The sequence below is a fragment of the Lathyrus oleraceus genome, chromosome 7 (assembly GCF_024323335.1).
Source record: "Lathyrus oleraceus cultivar Zhongwan6 chromosome 7, CAAS_Psat_ZW6_1.0, whole genome shotgun sequence".
In the NCBI taxonomy this organism is placed as follows: Eukaryota; Viridiplantae; Streptophyta; class Magnoliopsida; order Fabales; family Fabaceae; genus Lathyrus; species Lathyrus oleraceus.
In genome coordinates, this window is record NC_066585.1 from 395,108,071 (window position 1) to 395,132,692 (window position 24,622).

At 37.6% G+C, this 24,622-nt stretch overlaps 1 protein-coding gene and 1 long non-coding RNA gene across 2 annotated transcripts; both read left to right on the forward strand.

Moving 5' to 3' along the window:
- Positions 1–3,899: 3,899 nt before the first annotated feature.
- Positions 3,900–5,121, forward strand: LOC127107053 (uncharacterized). Its single transcript, XR_007795620.1, has 3 exons — positions 3,900–4,307; positions 4,431–4,650; positions 4,832–5,121. It is a non-coding gene; the product is annotated as an uncharacterized LOC127107053 (long non-coding RNA).
- An 18,205-nt stretch (positions 5,122–23,326) lies between these two features.
- LOC127103999 (uncharacterized) lies at positions 23,327–24,148 on the forward strand. The gene is made up of 2 exons (XM_051041224.1): positions 23,327–23,729; positions 23,850–24,148. The coding sequence occupies exons 1-2, from the start codon at positions 23,327–23,329 to the stop codon at positions 24,146–24,148; spliced, it is 702 nt and encodes a 233-aa protein (XP_050897181.1).
- Positions 24,149–24,622: the final 474 nt, after the last annotated feature.

Below are 24,622 nucleotides of genomic sequence, written 5' to 3' on the forward strand. Positions count from 1 at the left end.
CTTGGATCTTTGGTTGTTTGAAGTCCTACCAATGTAGGCAAGAAGATTGAGTTACTTTGAGGACAAATCGAAGCAACTCAGTTGACACACCTCAAAATTCAACTCCTCATATCTTTCTATATATTTGGAGTTAGTTAAAATTGAGGTTAGATTTATGCTCTACGCCATTTTCTCTTTCAGATCATGTCCTCTTTTTTTTTATCATGGTGATGATTTAACCAGTCCGACGAGGTTCGCCTGAGAAGGTGACCGGCCTTTAGCTTCGGCAGTGAGGTGGCACGGTTCAGAACCATTAATCCATTTCAAATTATTTTAATCACAAGCGTTGGTTCTGATTACCACTTGTGTGGCGCGCTGACAGAGTTCCATCATGGAACGCGCGTTTGGGTCCACTTGATCTGCCACCTCAATTAATGAGGGAGTCAAGTGGTCCACATTTTTTTTGTATTTTCTGATTTTCATTTTATTCCTTTGATTTTCATTAATTCATATTAATTTTAATATTGATCCAAAAAATATAAGAGTTTCACAAAAAAAATTAAATAAAATCCTCTTTCATATTTTGAATTAAAAGTATTTTTTGGATCATTATTAATATTTTTCATGATTTAATTGATTTTGTGATTATTTTTAATTGTTTAAAAATACTTTTAAGTTTCCAAAAATTTTGAAAATATTTCTCCGAGGTCCTTTGACCTTGTTTGAACTATGATAAATCTCATGGCCATTTCTTTGGTGTTTTGATGAGGTTTTAGGAAATTGACCAACCATTTTTAATTTAATGCATTATTTTTAGTATTTTTAAATTGAATAAATGCCAAATAATTGTGTTAAGCCATTTTGATTGGTTTTGTAAGTTTGACTTATGTTGTTGGGCTTTGGTCAAGCTTGATTTGACTTTGTTAGATTAAGATCATTGGATTTAGGGGATTGATGGAATGTACATTCCATCTCCCAAAATGAATGAATGATCTTAATTTGGTGAAAGTCCTCCTTTGACCAATTTGAGTTTGATCTATCTCCCATCCCTCTTCATCACATTCCCCTTCTTTATGCATTCATGTCATGGGCCTATGATATCTTTGCATCCTAAGGCTAGTTGATTGCAAAATCAACATAAGCAGGGATGCGATTAGTCCACCACTTTTTTGCATATTCTTTTTTGTGTGTGGTATGTTTCACGAGCATAGTTCATTATACTATGTCTCTAACATGCATTAACACCAAAATTCTATTGCCCGACCTCAAATAGTTGTGACTTCTACATAAGTCAAATTATGATTGCTTAACATAGCGCTAAATTTTGACACAAAAGGCATAGCCTTCTAGTTAGTGAGAATGTAAGTCTCCCCTCTTTCATGGTATTGTGTGGAAAGTTTGCCTTTTTTCCTTCCTTTGGAAGATGTCTTGGTTCAAGGATCCATGCTTGTGATAAGTGGGTTGAGTGTTCTCCAAAGAATGACTTAAAACAAAAGCAAAAGCAATACTAACTTCTAACCTATTAACCACTAACATTTAATTTCAAGACTTTATTTTTAATGCACTTTATTTTTTAAGCTTTATTCATTTGTCATTATTCATACCATTCTAATTGTTTATGTTAATGTCATTTTCACTTTGTCCACTTGGACCATATTGTGTGATATATTATGTTTGTGTACATTGTGATTTCTTGTGTGGTCTTTGACCATTAATGTACATAATAAGAACAAAAAACCCTAAAAAAACATTTTGTGTGGACTGTTGGTTTGATTTGAGACAATTGGACTTAGAATTTAGGCAACACTCCATATGCAAAGGACTTGGCCAATGCCAACTTTCATGTAACCAAATGCTTGTAACTTGAAACTTCATCTGATACATCATTGAAGATCCATTTGAGTTAATCTGCAACGTGATCATTGTGAAGCTGTTATTTTGAACCTGTGACTTATGGCATTGTGGAATTCATCTGTTACATGAGCAAATTTAAAGGAGATCATGGAGTTGCTAAGCTTGGATGTGGATATCTTTATTTGATGCCTTGCTCTTCAAGTTGATATATTGTGCATTATTTGTTGCTTGATTCTAATGTCCAAGGGAATTTGGGTTTCTATATGACATTCTTGTCTATTGGATTGCAGCCCATCGGTCAGATCTTTTCAACTCTTAACTTTTAAATTTTGGCTTAGGATTAGTCTCTTCTTCTCCTCCCCACTTCTTTAACTTCAAAATCTCTCCCTCCTTTCAAAAATATTATTTGCTTGTGTTTGTAGATTTTCAAACTTTGACCACTTTTGCAAACTAGAAACTTTGCCCTTAAGTCATTGCATTTTCAAACTTCTTTTCCTAATCAAACTTGTAAATAGAATCAACCATACTTGACTTAAAATTTTCAAAATCCAAAAAGAACTAACTCATTCAAACCATTTTAGGCCTTTGTGCCTTTCAAACTTAATTTTTGTTAAAACCAATGTATCCACTTTGAAATTGATACCACGAACTACGAGGTTTTGATCCCTCATTTTTATGTTGGTGCGTAGGCACAAGTCCGAAGGTCTTGTCAAACACAAAAATATAATTAATGAATTCTTTTATCATCCCCTTATTCTATTTGTTTGTAAACATCAATTTGTACAAAAAATACATATGGACACAAAAAAGGGCTTCCTAGGAGTACCTAGGACACTTTGGGTGCCAACATCTTCCCTCTGTGTAACCAACCCCCTTACCTGTAATCTATGGCATTTTATTAATTTTGATTTGAAAACTTCTTATTCTTGGGATTTGTTCGTACTTTTTCCCCTTTCCCTTGGAAACAATAAAAGCGTAGTGGCGACTCTTGTTATTTGATGTCTAGCTTATCCATAGCTTGATGATCATGAATTTACCGCTACAGGAAGTAGTCCACTTTGCTAGTTATGCTTGGTTAATGTTGGCTTGAATTCTTGATCTTGCACTTGAACCTTGATGTTTTGATCTTCAAACAACATATCTACAATAGCTTGAGCGTAATGAACTTGCCATATCGAGTGACCAATAGTCTTTTGGTCACTTGAATTGGGCTAGGGGCTTATAGCACGATTACAAATGATTTGGTTGACCAAAATGTCCTTTGGTCAACACGAATCAATGGGATTAAAATAATAGTCGGATTATGCATACTATTAAATTAATCAAAAAGTTCAGGTAATTCTAATTAAAAGCCCTAAGTTAAAGGAACATGTACCAAAATCAAGATTTTAGGCCCTAAGGGCAAAATGGTCATTATACTAGAGGTTGATTAATTTAGGAAAATAAAGTCTAAAATTTACCCAAGGACTACTCCTAATTATACCTAATTATGTAAACAAATAGTTGGTTCCAATCACTCTAATTAGATATAAAGATGTCCTAATTAAATCCAACTAAATTCTAGAATTAATGTTTATTCTAGAAAGAAAATTGTAGCTAAATTAATTTAAAAGTTCTAATTGACCTAATTAAGATTTAAACCCAATTAAATTGCAAAATCCATTAATCTTACAATTCTAATTATGATCTAAATTTCTAACTATCAAGAAACTAAAAATCGAGGATTCTAATTAACTTAACCAAAATTCTAAAACCCTAATTAATCTTATGGATTCTAGAAATTTAATAGTTCTAAAAACAAGTCAATTTAATTAAGAGCCAAAATTAATTAACCTATTCCTAAATTTAACACATTATTTTACACAACCAAGTACAAAAATCTGGTATGAAAAACTGATTAAGATTAACTCAAACTAATTATAATTAAATGGAATTAAGCCTTAATTAGTGTGAATAGAGGCAGGAGGTGTGGAAGCTTGGATGAAGGTATGAACTGGAAGAAGTTTGGGCCTTAAGCCCAAACTCTACAAACCAAAAAAGCGGACCCAATCCATTCTCAACACCAAAACTCCACGGTCTTCACTGCACACCTGGATCGCATTGTTTCGAAGTCGTTTTCGCCATCATCACAATCCGAATCGGTTCGGATTCATCCTCATCTTCGCTGAATTGCTGCAACCGGAGTCCAATACGAATCTGATCCTAGCTAACGCTTATTCCTGAAATGCGACATGGATATCTCCGGCGAAGGCGAAGACAATCCGGCGGCCACACACAATCTCTCATTCTCGATCTGAATCTTTCAACCATTTCCTGCAGTCGTGTTTGCATCGTTCCACTTGTTCCTGAAGGATGTTATTTTTCGATTTCGGCACTTCTGAGATTGGAATCTTTGCGAGGCTTGGACTCACACAAGATCGAACGAAATCGGTATCAGGATTCAACGCAGTGATTCTTCGAAATAAATTTCACAGGTAATGTTTCATCTCTTCCTCTTCGTCTCGCTTCTTCAATTTCTTCGAGCTTCCTCTACCTTCTTCTTCTTCATTTTTCTGCGGTTACCATTGTTATTGATGCGTTGTGTATCCGTGATGCAGGTTAGTGAAAATCTGCAGAAGTTGAATAAGGGCTAGAGATGGAGATTTGCAGGGAGTATGAACAAGAATGAAAAAGAAACTGAGTTTTGCAGAATCAATGGGTGCTGAAGATTGCAGGTAGCGTATGGTTGTTACAGTTGCAGAGTGAAGGGTGGATAACAGAATGAAGAGATAAGAGAAAGATTGAAAGAGTGAAGAAAACTCGTGGCCCGAGCCAATGGTGAGAACTGCCAATTTATAGAGTTTCTATGAAGTGATTTTGTTAACTCTGTTAATCTCTTCTCCCACCAAATTTGTTAATCGTTGAAACTCTGTTAGTTAGTTAGTTTTTTAAATTGATTCTTCTGTTAAATTTCTGTTGACAATCTCAAATGGCTTTTGATTCTCTGTGGTGAATGCAGCTTCTGTTATCATGGATGGTTCGAAAAAATGCAGGTGTTTTTGAACTTGGATGCGCAAGCCTTGTCGTTTACTGCGTTTCGCATTTACTCTAAGCTTGCTTTGGTCGTTTCTGCGTTTTGCATCTTCACATGTACTTGGTGTTGCAAGCACTTTATGTTGTGCAAGCCGCATTCTGCAGCTTGTATTCCAGTTGCCTTGTGTTTTCATCTTGTACTTTTCTTCTGCATTTCCACTGTTCACCTCTTGGTTTGGACATGACTTAATACATGGATGAGGATTAATGGGTTAATTGGACTATGAAAAATGAGAAAAAGGTTTTGGATAATAATTGGAATTGGTCAAATAAGTGTGGTTTAAGAACTGGAAAATGGGCAATTGCATTATGAAAAATGGGCAATTGCATTATGAAAAATGGACAATAATGGATATGGATTTGGATTTAGTTAGATGGATAATTGGATGTGGATTGTAAATTGGTTATCAAAAATTTCTTTAAAAACCAATATTTAAATCAATTGTTTTAGAATCGATCAAACCAAAAATAATTAATTAATCTAAATCGGAAAAATTAATTAAGAATTAAATTGAAATTTCTCTAATTGATTTTACATTAAGAATCTATTAACATTAACTTGAAAATAACAAGTCAATTAATAATGAAATAAAAAATCATTTAAAATTTATTTAAAATTAGAACAAAATTTGAAATTATAAATGATTTAATAATCAATTAAAAATGAAATTCCTCATTTAATTAGACTTAAATTGAAATTAATCAACTTGAAATTAACAATTAAACAAAACCAAATTGAAGCTAAAAAGTCAATTAATTTCAAAAATCAATATGAAAAAACCAAAATCGAGACAGTAGTGGGTTTGAGAATGGATGGTTGACTTTGGTCAACTAGTTGATCAGAAAGTCAACAATCGACCTCAATTAATCGAAGGCGTGAATTAGGGTTTATGAGTGCATGATGCATAATGGATGAATGCAGATGAATCTCAAGCCATGGGTCAGATGAACAGTGGAAAAGGGGAGGGCAAATTTTAGGGGTACGACACCCAGTACCAATGCCATATAACCATATTTCGCCATACCTTCTAATATGATCTCTTGTACAACTGAGAGAGTTATAACCCCCACCAGTGGTCCTTCCTCCCGGATACGATGCAAATGCCCATTGTGAGTTCCATTCCGGCGCTCCCGGACACTCTATTGAAAATTGTAAAGCGTTAAAATACAAAGTCCATGATCTGATTGACTTCAAGGCAATTACGTTCATGCCCAACAACCCGAACGTAAACAATAACCTAATGTCTCCCCATGATAAGACCAATGTAAACATGGTGGAATTGGATAGTGGAAGGAAGGTGATAACCTCTGTTAATGATTTGAAGACCCCATTTGTAGATATCAAGAATGTTCTATTGAGAAGCGACGCTTTCTCCATTTGTGGTCAGACTTGTGAATACTATTTAAAGGACCCGCAACAATGTGAAGTTTTGAAGGCTTCTATTAAAACTCTCATGAACCAAGGAATATTGATAATTGATCGACCCTCCATTATAAGGATGTCTCAACCCTCGAAATTTCACACGACAAAGTTCCTCCCCTATAAATTCTATATAATCTTTCTCAATTGACTCTTTTAGTGAACCCTGTTACTCCCATGATCATAATAGTTCCAACACCATTCCCATACAACGACACATGAGAAGTCCTCTGGATGTATAACACACCAATCTACACCCATGGCCAGAGAATACAAGCAGAACCAATCAAGTTTGATGACCCATTAATAAGCATCGTTGGAACTGGCGGCCTAACCAGAAGCGACAGGATCTTTGCACCAGCATCACCTCCAATCGAGAATGGCGGTCCATCAGCCCATGAGAGGGGAAAGCAAGTTGATAATACCCAGCCAAGGTAAGACCCTATGACAACCAGTGAAGTAGATGAGTTTCTGCGTATCATCAAAAGCAGTGATTATCGAGTGGTTGAACAACTAAACCAGCACCCTCTAAAATATTGATGTTGTGTCTAATGATATGCTCAAAAGTACATAGAGATGCTCTAGTAAAATTTCTAAAGACTGCCTATGTACCCCAAGAAATCTCGGTCTGCCAGTTTGAAGGTGTAGTCAACAATACAACCACTAGCTTGAGTTTAAGATTTAATGACATAGAGCTCCCCACTAAGGGAAGAAACCACAACAAGGCTCTCCACATCTCCATTGAGTGTGTGGACACGGTTCTATCGAATGTTTTGGTGGACACTGGTTCCTCCCTTAATGTGATGCCCAAGGGCTCCCTAGCTAAACTGACTATTGAAGGACTTGTCATGAAATAAAGCGAACTGGTGGTGAGAGCATTTGACGGGTCGAGGAGGACTGTGATTGGTGAAATAGACCTGCCCATGAAGATTGGTCATCATACCTTCTTTGTAGTGAACATCCATCTGGCATATAGTTTCCTGCTCGGAAGACCGTGGATTCACTCGCCCGAAGTCGTTACTTTGACGCTCCACCAGAGGCTGAAATTTGTAGTGAACAACAAGCTGGTAGTGGTAGAAGGTGAAAAAGATTTTCTGGTAAGTCATTTGGAGTCGTTCCGCTACATTGAAGGAGAGGGGAAGATAAAGGAAATCCCATTTCAATCGTCCGAGGTAGTCAACGTCGAAATGGTTTTCCCGACAAGGGATGAATCCAAGAATGCTAAATTTCCAATGGCCTCTCTCTAAGAGGCTCCAACTATCATACGGAAGGGACACCCTCTAGGATGGGTAAGGATGCTCGAATTTCCTAACACCAAGGACCGTACTGGTTTGGGATACAACTCTCAAAATCTGAAGAAGACGCAACCCATAGCTGAAAAGGGACAAGTGCTCCCATTATCTGAATATTTCTCAAGTGTTGGCTACCTTGATGACCACCGTGTCTGTGCCGTGGAAGAAGGCGTTGAAGATGCAGGACTGATCTTCACAAAGACTGGTGGAATGGGTGCCACCAAGTGGACCGAGATTGAGATACCGGAAGTAACTTTGATTAAAATGTAATTTCCATGTTTGTTTTCCCTTTTTTACCAAAAAGAACCCATGTCAAGCCCAAGGCATGGGGGAACCATTTGTAGGGCCTTGTTGAATTTCCTTGTTAAATCATTAACGAAAAGATCCATGTTTCAGAGTCAATTTTGTGATCCTTGTCTTTCATTTATTATTTCACCTTTTCAAAATGGAAATTTCCTTTCTGTTTTAAAAATTATTTTTAAATTATTTTTTCCTTCATATCAATAAAATCATGAACCCTAAATTATGCAGATGACCTTCGACAACCACCAATGACAATTCTAATATAGTCTCGTATGACTTTGATAACCCGATTAATCAAGAAGATGAAGATTGTGAGAAAGATGCCGAGCTCCCCGAGGAATTGGCAAGTCTTCTCAAGCAATAGGAAAAGGTCATCCAGCCGCATGAAGAATTAGTGGAAGTGGTTAACCTTGGGACAAACGAGGAAGCAAAAGAAGTCCGAGTCGGCTCAGCTCTGCAAGACGAGGTGAAGACAAAATTTATCAAGCTCTTGAAAGAGTACATGGATGTATTTGAATGGAAAATGGCATTATCCGAGTATGACATCCAACATGTCACTCAAAAGGCCATCAAAGGGAGTGTACTATCCGACTATCTTGCGCATCATCCCTTGAAAGACTACCAGTCTATGTGTTTTGAATTTCCTGATGAAGATATCAAATTGATTAGGGACTACAACATCCCCGACCCTAAAGAAGGACATGAGCCTAGGTCTCAGTAAGACCCCAATTTTGACCCTAAGATCCCTCATGCTATCTCATCATATGCATTGGCATTGGGATCACATCTTGGTATCCTCCTTACCCCTCACTCGTTGGTTTTGCATTGACAGAGATCACCAAGCACCATTTGATTGTATCATACTTTGTATTTTATCATTTTACTAACCAAAATACCAAAATATGTCGTTGAATTTTATCTAACTCTTTTGTAGGTAGGGCATATGCTCACCTTTGATCTATCAAGTTCATATCTAGGGTTTAAGACCCTCATTGCTAAGAGCTCAATTAAGAATGGTCTACAAATGGCTCTAGGTATCATATATGGATCCCCATGATCTCCACATGTTATTTTGATCAAGAATTCATCAAGAGTTTGGATTTGGTTTACCTTGGAAACCCTAGTTCATATGGGTATCTTGTGTAACTTCTTCAACAAGATTCTTCAACAATTGATCAAATATTTAAAGGGATACATCAAATTCCATCATCTTATGCATATATGTTCTCCCATGAGTCCCAAAAGTCAATAGAATTGCAATCTAGCAAGTTGGTTCATGGTGCTTGACCAGAGGAATTCATTTGATCAAATCTGGGGTCCCCTAGACCCTATCTCCTACAATTTTTGTCATATTAAAATGATTCCAAGAGAAAAGTTACTCTAAATGACATTCCAAACAACTTTAATGTTGAGGTCTAGAGCTAGTTTTACTTGTAAAGTCATTTTTTATGGTGAAAGATTATAGGTCATTTTGTCTAAACCCTAATTTGGAGGTTAACTTCCCAAGACAATAACTTTCTCAAATTTTGTGATATGAAAGATTTCCAAGTTGAAAAATCAAATTCAAGATGTCTACTTCAACTTTGATGTTTGGAGGAATAGATAATTCAACTTTTATGAGCATGTGATATGAGGATACATTATAGGTCATTTTGGACCAATACCATTGAACAAGTGATTTTCCTCAACTTCAAAAATGCATAACTCCTTCATATTAAGTCCAAATAAGGTCAAATTTGTGACCATTTTTAAGTAATTTGAGATAGATACAACTTTGATTAAGGAACTTTTCTCATTTGAAGCTCACATAAAAAGTAATCCAAGGTGGAATAAGTGAACATATGGCTTGACACTTAGAAACAATTTTGATATGTTTAAATTTCCAAACTTCCACCTAAACATTCATCATGATGCAAGATTCAAATGGAAAAGTGTTAAACATGAAAGTTGTTCCTCTTGATCTAACCTTTCTAAAAAGTCCAATTTCATCCATTTTGGACAAGATTTGATTGGGCTGCACATGGCTTGAACATTGCATCATCATTTGTCAAAGATCAAACTTCAAACATCCATGCACAATTGCCTAGCATTCCAATTTGATTTAAGACTTATTCATATTCAATTATGGACCAAATGGAATGATCTCATGGGCCTGTACACACCCATGCACCCATGCATCACTCATTGCCAAAATTGGAAACTCACTTCAAGGGTGCAAATATCACTTGATTCGGCTATAAATAGGGATCCTATGCATCAGAAATGGGGACTCCTTCACGCCAGCTTTGATCCCAAACCCCAAACCCTTCCATTTGACAGGATAAACCTGAGAATTTCCTTGGAAATTGATTTGGAATCTCACTATTTTGATATTCAAAACTCCAGGGATCCAAGACCTTTTGTGCATTCTAATCTACTTCTGCAAGCATCCTGAGCAAGATCAAGCATGAGCGAAAGCAAGAACAATTGAATTCATACCTACATTGAAGGTATTTTTTAGAAAATTTCATCTCTTCGATTTTTACTCAATTCTCCATAATTCTCTTGGAACCTTGGTTGTCTTAAGTCCTACCAATATAGGCAACAAGATTGAGTTGCTTTGAGGTCAAATTGTAGCAACTCAGATCATGCACCTCAAATTTCAACTCCTTGTATCTCCCAATATACTTGGAGTTAGGATGAATTGATGCCAGATTCGTGCTCAGTGCCATTTTTACTTTAAAATCATGTCCTTTTTAATTTTAGTGATGGTTATGATTGGACCAGTCCGGCGAGGCTCGCCTGAGAAGGAGACCAGAGCTTTGCTCCGGTGGTGAGTTGGTAAGGTCTAGAGCCACATGATCTATTTGAATTAATCTAATCACGAGCGTTGGTTTGAATGACCTTGGTTGTGGCGCGCTGACTAGAGTCCATCATGGATTGCATATTTGTGGCCACTTGATCTGCCACCTCAATTAATGAGGGAGATCAAGTGGTCCACATTTTTTCTGATTATTCGTTTTTTTTATTTTATTTGTGTTATTTTCATGAATTCATATTAATTTTAATATTGATCCAAAAAATATGAGAGTTTCACCAAAAAAATTTAAATAAATTCCTCTTTCATTTTCTGAATTAAAATTATTTTTTGGATCATTATTAATATTTTTCATGATTTAATTGATTTTGTGAATATTTTAATTGTTTAAAAATAGTTTTAAGTTTCCAACAATTATGAAATTTTTTTCTCCAAGGTCCTTTGACCTTGTTTGACCTATGATAAATCTCATGGCCATTTATTTGGTGTTTTGATGAGGTTTTAGGAATTTGGCAAACCATAATTTAATTTAATGCATTTTTTAATTGTTTTTAATTGATTAAATGCCAAATAAATTATGTTGAGCTTCTAATTTTGACTTGTTGAGTTTGACTTGTGTTGTTGGGTCTTGGTTAAGGTTGATTTGACTTTGTTGAGTTAAGATCGTTGGATTTAGGGGATTGATGAAATGTATAATTCATCTCCCAAAATGAATGAATGATCTTAATTTGGTAAAAGTCCTCCTTTGACCAATTTGTGTTGATTCCATTCCCCATCCCTCTTCATCTCATTCCCCTTATGTATTCATTCATGTCATGGACCTATGATATCTCAATATCCTAAGACTAGTTGATTGCAAAATCAACATGAGTATGGATGAGATTAGGTCCAACACTTTGCATATTCTTTCTGTGTGTGGTATGTTTTATGAGCATAGTCCATTATATTATGTCTCTAACATGCATTAACACCAAAACTATATTACCCGACCTCAAATAGTTGTGACTTCTACATAAGTCCAATTACGATTGCTTAACATAGCGCTAAATTTGTGACAAAAAGGCATATCATTCTAGTAAGTGAGATTGTAAGTCTCCCCTCTTTCATGGTATTGTGTTGAAACTTGGCCTTTTTTCCTTTCTTTGGAAGATGTCTTGGTTCAAGGATCCATGCTTGTGATAAGTGGGTTGAGTGTTCTCCAAAGAATGACTTAAACAAAACCAAAGCAAAAGCAATACTAACTTCTAATCAACTAACAATTAACATTTAATTTCAAGCCATTTACTTTTATGCACTTTAATTTCAAGTCTTTATTCATTTGACATTATTCATATCATTCAATTTGTTTATTTTAATGTCATTTTCACTTTGCTCACTTGAGCCATACTTTGTGAATATATTGTGTTTGTATATACTTGTTTTGTGTTTGTGGTCTTTTGACCTTAATGTACATAATAAGAACAAAAACCCTAAAAAACATTTTTGTGTGGACGGTTGGATTTGATCTGAGATATTGGACATAAAATTAGGCAACACACCCTATGCAAAGGACTTGGCCAATGCCAACTTGTCTGAAACCAAGTGCTTGTGAAGTGAACATTCATCTGATACATTATTGAAGATCCATTTGAGTTCATCTGCAAAATGATCATATTGAAGTTGTTATTTTGAACCTGTGTCTAATGCCTTCCTTTGAAGTCATCTGATACATGGGAAATTTTGAAGAGGACCATGGAGTTGCTAAGCTTGGATGTGGCTATCTTTATTTCATGCCTTGTTCTTCATTTTGCTATTTGTGTATTGATATTGCGTGATTCTAAAGTCCAAGGGAAATTTGGGTTTCTATATGACATTCTTGTCTATTGGATTGCAGCCCATCGGTCAGATTTTTTCAACTCTCAACTTTTAAATTTATTCTTAGGATTAGTCTCTTCATCTCCTCCCCATTTCTTTAATTTCAAAATCTCCCCCTCCTTTTAAAATCTTCTTTTCTTGTGTTTGTTTTTTCTAAACTTAGACCATATTGCAAATTAGAAACTTTGGCCTTATGCCATTGCATTTTTTAACTCTCTTAAACAAACTTGTAAATTAACTTAACTATACTCTACTTAAAATTTCAAAAGCCAAAAAGAACTAACACTCATTCAAACCTTTTTAGGCCCTTTGTGCCTCTTTCAAAATTAAAATTTTGTTAAAAGCAACTCACACACTTTGAAATGGATACCACGAACTACGAGGTTTTGATCCCTCATTTTATGTTGGTACGTAAGCACAAGTCTGAAGGTCTTGTCAAACACAAAAATATAATTAGTGAATTCTTTCCTCATCCCTCCACTCTATTTATTGCGAACATCATTTTGTACAAAAACACATTCACACACAAAAAAAGGCTCCCTAGGAGTACCTAAGACACTTTGGGTGCTAACACATTCCCTTTGTGTAACCAACCCCCTTACCTGTAATCTCTGGCATTTTATTAGTTTTGATTTGAAAACTTCTTATGTTTAGGTTTTGTTCGTACTTTTGCCTTTTTCTTTGGAAAAGATAAAAGCGCGGTGGCGACTATGGTTTTATTGACGTTAAGTTTATCCATAGCTTAATGGTCTTGAATTTACCGCTACAACAATTAAGTGGCGACTCTGCTGGGGAGTAGTCTCCAATGGGTTTAGCCTACTTTTTTGTGTGTATATAATTGTATATCTGATTTTTGTATATTTGTTTTATATGATATAATTTGCTTGTTGTGCTTGGTGATCTCTAAGTGGTGAGATAAGTTCTAACCCGAACTTGAGTGCAACTAAGATAGGAGGATTGTATAGTCATGTTCGACTTGTGTGGAGTAGTCCTTAACAAGTGGGCTTGAGACCCATCTACTCAGTGGAGACCCTTTTGGAGTTATGAATGTCACACAAGTCATTTGTGGTTAGGCATTACTATCTCTGATTTAGGGTCCGAGAAGCTGAGGACCGTAGAACATTTAACCCCTCTTGGCCTATTTAGGACGTAGTGCAGAGACTGTTCAAGTGTAGACTTGATAACAGTTGTTACACGATACTACACTCAGACGAGTTTCTCTTGAGAATATTATGGGTTGATGAGTCAGTCATCCTAACCTGTAATATCCGATAGATGGAATTAAGACTCTGGGAACTTTTTAGAACATGATCTACAGGTTTTTATCCTTAGTTCACTCCTTTGGGATGGTTCTTACCCAGACTTCATGCTTGTGACTCGCAACAAACCATTGATTCTTGGTTGATCCAATCAAGTCTTGTCAATATCAATGGAATTTGGGTGTTGATAAGGTGAAAACCATAATCCACCAAAATGGATGATTGATCTTGACAATGACTTGATTCATCCATTGACCTTTGTTTGATTTCCTAGTGTGTGATCCCTTATTTGTGATTGTTTCATTCATGCATTCATGCACATCATAACATTCATCACACCAACAATTTCAAGGAACTGAGGTATTATTTGCAAATATTTTCAGACCATGGATTATGGACGAAGGAATACTAAGAAGTACAATTTCAGATGTCTGGATTTGAAAGAGTTAAGGAAGCTAGCATATTTTGTATTAGATCCCTTGGAATTCAAGCAACGTCATGGGAATCTTCTGTCTATTCTATTTTCTGATGTGGTTGAAGGACTTCTGAGTGTGTTGGTTAAGTTCTATGAACCTTTCTACCGTTGCTTCACTTTTCCTGATTATCAGCTTGTGCCTACATTGGAGGAGTATGCCCATCTCTTGGGAATACATGTTTCTAGCAAAGTTCCCTTTAGTGGATTGGAGGAGATTCCTAGATCTCATCTTATAGCTGAAGCTCTTCACTTAAAGAAGTCTGAGATTGAGACTCATTGGGTGAAGAAAGGAGGATTGTTTGGATTGACTTATGAGTTCCTCATAAAGGAAGCTACTGCCTTTGCTCAAGCCGGTAGTGTGGATGTTTTTGAAGGTATCTTTGTGTTGCTCATCTATGGATTAGCTTTGTTCCCTAACAAGGACGGTTTTGTTAATGTTAACACCATTAGAATCTTCTTGATTGGGAATCTTGTGCCTACTCTATTGGGTGACATATACTTCTCTTTGCATCTAAGGAATTCTAAGGGTGGTGGAACTATCGTCTGTTGTGTGCCTCTTCTGTACAAGTGGTTTATTTCTCACTTGCCTCAGACGCCTACTTTTATGGAAAACAAACATTGTCTAAGGTGGTCTCAGAGACTTATGTCTCTCACTAATGATGATATAGTTTGGTATGATTCTTCATTGAGTAGCTTGTAGATTATTGATTGTTGTGGTGAATTCTATAATGTTCCCCTCATTGGTACACAAGGAGGAATCAACTACAACCCTTCTTTGGCTCGTCGTCAACTTGGGTTCCCCTTGAGAGACAAACCTAATAACACTTTATTAGAAGGTCTTTTCTATCAAGAGGGTAAATATACCCAACATTTGAAGCAGAAGATGACTCAGGCTTGGTATAATGTGCATAGGAAAGGAAGATTCGAGCTTGGTCCATGCAATTGTGTAGCTTTGGAAGCTTACACTCTTTGGGTGAAGAAGAGAGCTTTGGAATTGAAGATGCCTTATGCTTGTGAAAGACCTATGTCTATGGTTGTGGTTGAGCCATTAACTCTCCCTAACCAAGATGTAGAGGAGTTGGAAGATGCACTCGCCAAGATGAAGCAAGAAAAGGATATGTGGGAAGAGCATTTCAATGCTTTGAGCAGAAATCATGAGGAGTTACAGCTTGAGTCTAAGGATAAAGATGCACTTATTGAGCTTCTTGAAGACCGAGTAGTGAAGAGATAGAGAGAACCAGAGGTTTCATCTTCCTCTAGTATGCCTCAGTCTTCTGTTGCTTGGAAAAAGATTATTGATCAGCTCGTCCTTGACAAGACTCAGATGAAGACTTCTTTTGAGTCAGAGATTCGACGCATCCAAAGGAAGTACGCACCTGCAGCCAGATCTGCTGATGTTGTTATTAGGGATCCTTAGGATGATTAGTCTCTTTTTCTCTTATATTTTGTATTTTGGTTTCTGAAATTGTACTCAGTGTAATCCTTTCAATTATATGAATAAAAGATATTTTTTATGGTCATATCAAATTGTTGCAATTGTTGTTATAAACATATTCATTTGCAAATAATATAGTAAGTTCCTTGAAAAATAAAAACAATCAAGTATTGCATTTCATGCATCATTTGCATAAGCAGGTTTCTCTTTTGCCAGATGTCTTATTGGTATTTCTTGTGTGCTTCAGCCAAGCTGACTCATCGATACAACACCCACGCCAATCACTCAAGAATCATGGAACATCTAGAGCAAGAGAACAGAGATTTGAAGGACGAGATCGCCCGCCTGACTGCCGTGATGGAGTCAGTGTTGGCCGCTCAGAGCCAATCTTCTCCAACGCCTGCAACTCCTCCTCCTCAGAGGACTGTCATTTCTGAGGTTGTTACCTCTACCATTCCTATTACTGCTGCTCACTTTGTGCCTGCCATGCTTGCCGGATTCCCGTGGGGAATGCCGCCCAATTTTGTGCCTAAGGGTTTTGCGCCTACTTTTGCTTCCATGTCGGCATCTAGCCTGGTCATGTCTGTGCCACCCCTAGTTGTGCATACTTTTCCCCGAGTTGAAGATACTATCTATCATTCCTAGCCGTATGAGGGTCCGAATGTTTATGAGAAGATGGATGAAATGAAAGACCAATTCCTTGAGCTGCGAAAGGAGTTGAAGACCTTGAGGGGTAAAGATCTATTTGGTAAGAGTGTTGTGGAACTTTGCTTGGTTCCAAATGTTAAAATCCCGATGAAGTTCAAAGTCCTTGACTTTGAAAAGTATAAGGGGAATACCTATCCGCTACGTCATCTCGTCATGTATGCTAGAAAGATGTCGACACAAACTGATAATGATCAGTTACTGATTCATTATTTTCAAGACAGACTGACTGGTGCCGCTCTGAGGTGGTACATGGGTTTGGATAGTGCGAGTATCCGCATGTTCAATGATTTGGGTGAAGCATTCATGAAACAGTACAAATACAATGTGGATATGGCGTCGGATAGGGACCTAATTGGGGTCATTATCTCAAAAGGATAAGGAGACGTTCAAAGAGTATGCCCAGAGATGGAGAGAGCTTGCCGCTTAGATTACCCATCCTTTGGAAGAGAAGGAGATGACCAAGATTTTTCTCAAGACCCTAAGCTCATTTTATTATGAGCGCTTGATTGCCAGTGCCCCCAGTGATTTTACTAAAATGGTAAACATGGGGATGAGGCTAGAAGAATGTGTTCAAGAGGGACAGTTTTCTTAAGAGGAAGCTTCGTCCAACAAGAGGTATGGTAATAGTTTCGCTAAGAAGAAAGAGAATGAGACCAATGCAGTATTTGTTGGGAGGCAGAGAAGGCCTCATGTAAGAAAAAGTCAACCACCCCGTCAACATCATCATCAAGTATCGTATGTGATTCCAGTATTTTCTAACAATCAATCAACACCAATTCAACAACAACGTCAACAACCGCCGCCACAACGAACAAACACATACAACAACAACAATACCAACAATCATCAATAACAACAAAAATTTGAGGGGAAGAAGGTCTCTTTTGACCCAATTCCTATGACTTATGCTGAATTGTATCCATCGTTGGTTCTCAAGAACCTTTTGCAACCAAGAAATCTGCCTCAGATACCTGAACCACTTCCATGGTGGTATAAACTGGAACATCGTTGTGCCTTTCACCAAGGAGCTCCTGGTCATGATATCGAGAACTGTTACCCCCTGAAGTATGAAGTTCAAAAGCTGGTCAAGAGTGGAATGATGTCTTTTGAGGACCGTGCGCCAAATGTCAAAGCTAATCCACTATCTGCCCATGGTAACCCTTATATTAATATGGTCGATGGCTGTCTTGGGGAGTTCAAAATATATGATGTACGCTTTATTAGAAGGTCCTTGGTGAGGATGCAAAAGGATATCTGTTTGGTTAGCGAGTGTGAGCATGACCACGATGATTGTGCAATCTCCAGTGTCAATCCTAGAGGTTGTATGGTTATGTAGAGAGACATCCAGAGGTGTATGGATGAAGGTATGATTCAGATTCTCCAGTCCCGTCACGTGGATGACGATGTAAATGTAATAGTACCAGTATTCAAGAAACCATAGAGAGTGGTGATTCAATTTGATAGCAGCAGTAGTAACAGTGTCAGCAATAGATAGGTATCGCCGTTGGTTATACGGTTAGCCGGTCCCATCCCGTATGCATCTGATAAGGCTGTCCCATATCAGTACAATGCTACTATGTTAGAGAATGTACAAGAGGTTCCTTTACCTACAACCAGTTCTGTTGTGACTATAGTTGATGTTACTAAGGTAACTTGTAGTGGTCGTGTCTTTGGGTCGATGTTCCCTAAGAATGTGGAAGATATATCCGTTAATAAGAAGATTGATGTGCCTGTGATAGATTATGTTAGTGCTCCAAAGTGTCAGTCTGGTGAATCCAGCGGTTTGAAGCCTAACGATGATGATGAGGTACTCCGATTAATTAAGAAGAGTGAGTTCAATGTGGTGGAGCAGTTGCTCCAAACCCCCTCCAAGATTTCAGTGTTGTCTTTACTTATGAACTCTGAAGCGTACAGAGAAGCATTACAGAAGATATTAGAGCAAGCTTATATGGAACATGATGTTACGGTGAATCAATTTGATCATATTGTGGCTAACATCACTTCCTGCAACAATCTCAACTTTTGTGATGAAGAACTCCCCGAGGAGGGTAGAAATCATAATTTGGCTCTGCATATTTCGATGAATTGCAAGGAGGATGCTCTGTCAAATGTATTAGTTGACACCAGTTCTTCATTAAATGTACTCCCGAAATCAACCTTGTCAAGATTGTCGTATCAAGGAGCTCCGATGAGGTATAATGGTGTGATCGTCAAAGCTTTTGACAGTTCTCTCAAGACGGTGATCGGTGAAGTGGACCTTCCTGTGAAGATATGTCCGAGTGATTTCCAAATTACTTTCCAAGTAATGGATATCCACCTGGCCTATAGTTGCTTGTTAGGAAGGCCATGGATACATGAGGCAGGAGCAGTTACTTCAACATTGCACCAGAAGCTCAAATTTGTCAAGAATCGTAACCTGGTTATTGTTGGTGGGGAGAAGGCTTTGTTGGTAAGCCGCCTGTCATCTTTATCTTATGTAGAAGCTGAGGATGAGGTTGGAACCCCGTTCCAAGCCTTATCTATTGCTGAGGGAAAGAGAGTTGGGGAACCCATGTCCTTATTCAAAGATGCACAGAGGATCGTTGAAAATGGTAATTCTGATCAGTGGGGACAAATGGTAGAGGTCGCCGACAACAAGAGTATAGCTGGTTTAGGCTTCCAACGAGGATCATCGGTGATTAGAGCTGAAGATGTATAACCCAGTTTCCGTAGCGGAGGGCTCATTCATGGTAATGAACAACACTTAGCTGCTGTGATCGAGGGTGATGAAGTTGAAGACTGCACCAATTTTGTGACGCATGGAAAAGCTTGCAACAATTGGACTGTTGTTGATATTCCTGTTATTGTGCATCGACCTAAGTAATTGCTTTTATTGTTTTTGAAAATCCTTCTCCTATGCCTAAGGGAGAAGTGAACATTGTTTGGGCAATTTCAAATTTGATCATCAATAAAATATAATTCTATTCATCCACATCTATGATGTTTTATTTTTACTTTTTTTCATATTCTAAAAAATGGTAATCACAAAAAACATAAATCAATAAATAATAACTTGTCCATCTGCATAATATTTGGTCACAATTCACTTGTCTAAAATCAAATATCAAATCATTATGCAGGTTGGTTTCCAAACCCATTGAATACAATGATCCTTCTTCTTCTCCAAATTTTGAATTCCCTGTGTTTGAGGTCGAGGATGGAAGTGATGAAGAAGTATCAGATGAATTATCTCGTCTTCTTGAGCACGAGGAAAAAGCCATTCAGCCATTCAAAGAGGAGATTGAACTAGTCAACTTGGGTTCCGAGGAAGATGTGAAGGAAGTCTAGATTGGGCCTCGACTGTGCCCAGAAGTGAAGAAGGGGTTGATTGATCTTCTCTGAGAGTATTCAGATGTGTTTGCTTGGTATTATCAAGACATGCCTGGTTTGGATTTTAAGATTGTGGAGCATAGATTGCCGTCGAAGCCAGAATGCCCGTCAGTCAAGCAGAAGTTGAGGAGAACTCATCATGATATGGCAGTAAATATCAAAGAAGAAGTGCAAAAGAAGATCGATGTCGGTTTCCTTGTTACTGCTAAGTATCCACAATGGGTGGCCAATATTGTGCCTGTTCCGAAGAAGGATGGAAAAGTCCGTATGTGCGTTGTTTTAGAGATTTGAATAAAGCCAGTCCAAAAGATGATTTTCCTCTGCCACACATTGATATGTTGGTAGATAATACAACTAAATTCAAAGTCTTTTCGTTTATAGACGGATTTTCAGGATATAATCAGATCAAGATGGCACCCGAAGATATGGAGAAGACCATATTCATTACACCTTGGGGAACATTCTATTATAGAGTGATGCCTTTCGGTTTAAAGAATGCTGGCGCAACTTACCAGAGAGCAATGACAACTTTTTTTCATGATATAATGCATAAAGAGATTGAAGTCTATGTTGATGATATGATTGCTAAATCTATTGATGAAGAGGAACATGTTGAGCATTTTTTGAAGTTATTCCAGCGTTTGAGGAAGTACAAACTCCGCTTGAATCCCAATAAGTGTACTTTTGGTGTTCGTTCTGGTAAGTTGTTGGGCTTTATTGTCAGCGAGAAGGGTATTGAAGTTGATCCTGCCAAGGTTAAAGCGATACAAGAGATGCCTGCGCCCAAAACTGAGAAACAAATCAGAGGTTTTCTCGGCCGCTTGAATTATATCTCACGATTCATTTCGCACATGACTGCCACATGTACGCCTATATTCAAGCTTCTTCAGAAAGATTAGTCTTGTGATTGGACTGAAGACTGCCAAAAATCTTTTGTCATTATCAAAGTGTATCTGCTTTAGCCTCCGATTTTGTCTTCGCCTATTGAAGAAAAACCGTTGATCATGTATTTGACTGCGCTTGAAGATAGTATGGGTTGTGTTCTTGGTTAGCAAGATGAAACTGGAAAGAAAGAGTATGCTATTTACTACCTGTTAGCTGGAGATTTCGACCATTAGGTTGAAGTTCTTTGAAAATATTATGTTTTGGAGAATAATATAAAAATGGCTTTGTGAAGCTATTTATTAAATCCTTTTCTTGGGAGAAAGGACCTTTCTGTCGAAGCTTAAGACTTAGAAGATTTTAGGATCTCCACAAGTTCTCTTCGACATCTGCGTTTGGCAGATCCGAAGCTTCGAACGGGAAAGATTTGAAATTTAAACGAAGAAGTTTCGTCCGATGAACGCGTGGAAGCATCTGAGACACGCAGCGCTTGAAAACTTCGAACGTGGAAATCATCTGTGTAGAGACCGTTAGGGTCGAATTGCTATAAATAGGCGTCTTAGTTTTTAGATTTCGTGTGTTCAAACTGATATACAAAATTCACTAAAAATACTCAAAGTACCGGAGCGAGAGAAACGAGTCTTTGCTGAAAATGTATGTATGAAGAACACCATGATTACATTTCAAGTTATCTTTTTAATGCAAGTTAGTTAAATTAAACCATTTACTGTCTTTATTTCTATTTAAGCCTTCTGTCGGATTGCCTTTATCTTCAAAATCTTTCATCATTGCTTTTACCTTTACATTTACATTTCGTCAAACCTTTATTTCCAGCACCTTTTCAAACTTAAAACCTTTTACTTCAAGTTATTTATCTTTACTTTTTCCAATTACCTTTGTTATCTTTTAAAAAAGCCTTTTTACAGAATTACTGCCATTTATCCTTTATCTTTAAAGTCATAAGCCTTTAGATTTCGTTTAGAGTTTATTGTCGAAACACCTTTTACTTTGTACCATTAACGCTAGATAAAGAACCCTAATTACCATTCATAAACCAGAAACAAACTTAATCATGAATCAAATCACCATAACACTAGTTCTTGAGACACATGTCATAGGATCAATCTAGTCGATCCTATAAGTTACCAAGATTAATAATATTAGAGGACTAGCGGTTGTTTGTCAGAAATTACTGGTAAACAAATTGGCACGCCCAGTGGGACGGTGTCAAAAGAACCGTTAATTATAATAGTTTGCTTTACTTTTACAATACAAAATTGTTGTTATTCTTTTGAGTTAAAAAATCATAGTGTTGCATGAACCTTAGAAGTGGTAAGATAGCCAACAATTCGCAACCTATAACCAAAAGAAAATACATAAAAAAGATGGTTAATACAACCAGACAAGGGGAACAATTTCCTCCCCAGGGAACTGGCACAGTCGGAACAAGTTCGATTGATGCATCCACTGAGATCCCTAGTATACAGGCCATACCAACATCTGGATCCATGGCCTTAAATAATTCGACAACAATGCCTATTATGTCAAGCGTAGCAGACATTTCTGCAAGTTCAATCCCTGGTCCGTTTTCGACAATTGTCGGAACCCAACCAACACCTACTACCCCTAGGCCACCGAGATTTGAGAATTTTAGGCCTTGGAGAGAATACCCATATGGAATGCCATCTACTTTCATGGCAGGACTTCAAAATAATACTTCCATATATACTCAACCCCATAATACGGTTGTTTTGCCAATTCAAAATTCTGGTTCTGGCATGAACAATGTAGGTCGAAATACCCAATCACAAGGATTATCCATCCTATTACCTACCCTTACAACGAATAACCAGGCATCCTTTAGACAACAAATGGATGCTAGTAACCATGATATGGTAGGATTTCTTGCCAGAGAAATGAATACCATTTTTTCTCCCCTAATACAGAATGTAAATAGGACTAACAATGATGATGCCCAAACATACCAACAACTGTCAGCGCAGATGGGACGCATAGCAGATTTCCTAGGCACCCCTCAGTCCTCTGTTCGACGCAGACCAAACCAAGTTATAATCCAGGAAGAAGAACCAACTATAAATCAGGTTCGACCACCTAGACAAGCGCCCGACGAAAGGGTCATGGGGGCAAGATTAGAACAACAGCCAGTTCGACAGGAAGTCCCTAAAGAACAACCTAGGAGAGTAATGATGGTTAATAGAGACCAGGATGCAGAAAAAGTAATTCATAGGGTTAGGCAAGAAAACATGATGGAAAATAACTTAACTACTATGATAGAGAGAATCATGGCCCAAATTGGTCTGAATACAGGACTTCGGCGGCCAAATTATACCTCTCCTTTATCAAAATACGTCCTACAAACTGAATTACCAAGGGGTTGTAAAATCCCTAAGTTCACCAAATTCTCAGGGGATACTAGTTAATCCACTATAGAACACATAGCCAGATACATGACTGAGGCAGGGGATTTGGCAAACAGTGAGAACCAAAGAATGAAATATTTCCCCAATTCTTTAACGAAGAATGCCTTCACATGGTTTACAACTTTGCCACCAAATTCCATAGATACTTAGCCTCATTTGGAGAGATTATTTCATGAACAATTCTACATGGGCCAAACTAAGATAAGTCTTAAGGAATTAGCCAGTATTAAAAGAAAATTCACTGAACCTATATATGATTATCTGAATAGGTTCCGTTTGTTGAAATCTAGATGCTTTACAGTAGTGCCTGAACATGAATTGGTCGAAATGGCCGCTGGAGGGTTAGACTATTCCATTAGGAAAAAGTTAGATACCCAGTATCTAAGAGATATGGCCCAATTAGAAGACGGGGTTCGACAAGTCGAACGTTTAAAAGCTGAAAAGGCCAGAGCGAATAAAAATCATAAGAAAGAAAGGGTTGCTTATGTCGAAGTCGAAGATGAGGAGTCTGAAATCTCTAATGACCCTTATGGTATCGAGGAATTCGAAGTAGATTTGGCTGAATTAAAAGAAGCACCACCTTATGCTTGTAAATAACTTACACCTTTGAATGGCAGGAACCCTGTCGAAACTGAAAAGAATGATAAATTTCCTAAAAAGACTTACACATTTGATGTTACTAAATGTGATGAAATCTTCGATTTATTAGTAAAAGATGGCCAAATGATAGTGCCTCCTAATACCAAAATTCCTCCGTTAGAACAATGGAAGAAAAGAGGCTTCTGTAAATATCACAATTTTTTAGGCCATAAAACCTCACAATGCTTTCTTTTCAGGGATCTTATTCAGAATGCAATTAAGGATGGCCGCCTCAAGTTCGCTGACAGGGGGAGAAACCAGATGAAGGTTGACGTTGACCCCCTCAACATTGCTGATACAAATTATGCTAAACCTGTCAAAATCAACATGATTGACACGGTGGAAGTGGAGGTTGTGAAGGAAATATGAACTGAAGGCTATGTGCTAGTTGGAAAGCAGGCTACTAATGGCCTAAATAATGATGTTCTCTTTGGAATTTCTTTCGAAGGTGAACAGGTTGCTGATGTCAAACCAAAGGACACTGAAGGTCTTAATGGGAAGGCAACTGAGGCTACTGAGGGCCTAAGGAAGAAATTTGAGGAAATTTCAATCGTTGATGGCGCCAATCTAGGTGTCAACATTGTGGATCTGAACCAACCCCCCCCCCCCCCCCCCCCACCCCCCAGAGATGGAGGAAGTGGAGAGGTGTCTGAAGATAGAGAAAGAGGGAATGCAGTTTGTCTATCCCAAAGCCAATGAGAGCCTACATGAATACCTTTGAAGGTGTCACAAAAAAAATTCTGACATGTTGTTGTGCCCAAGGTGTAGCATCATGATGTGTCGAAGGGTGGCTGAGGACTATGAAAGATGGCAACGAACTAAGACTGAGAGAAATTGGAGAAA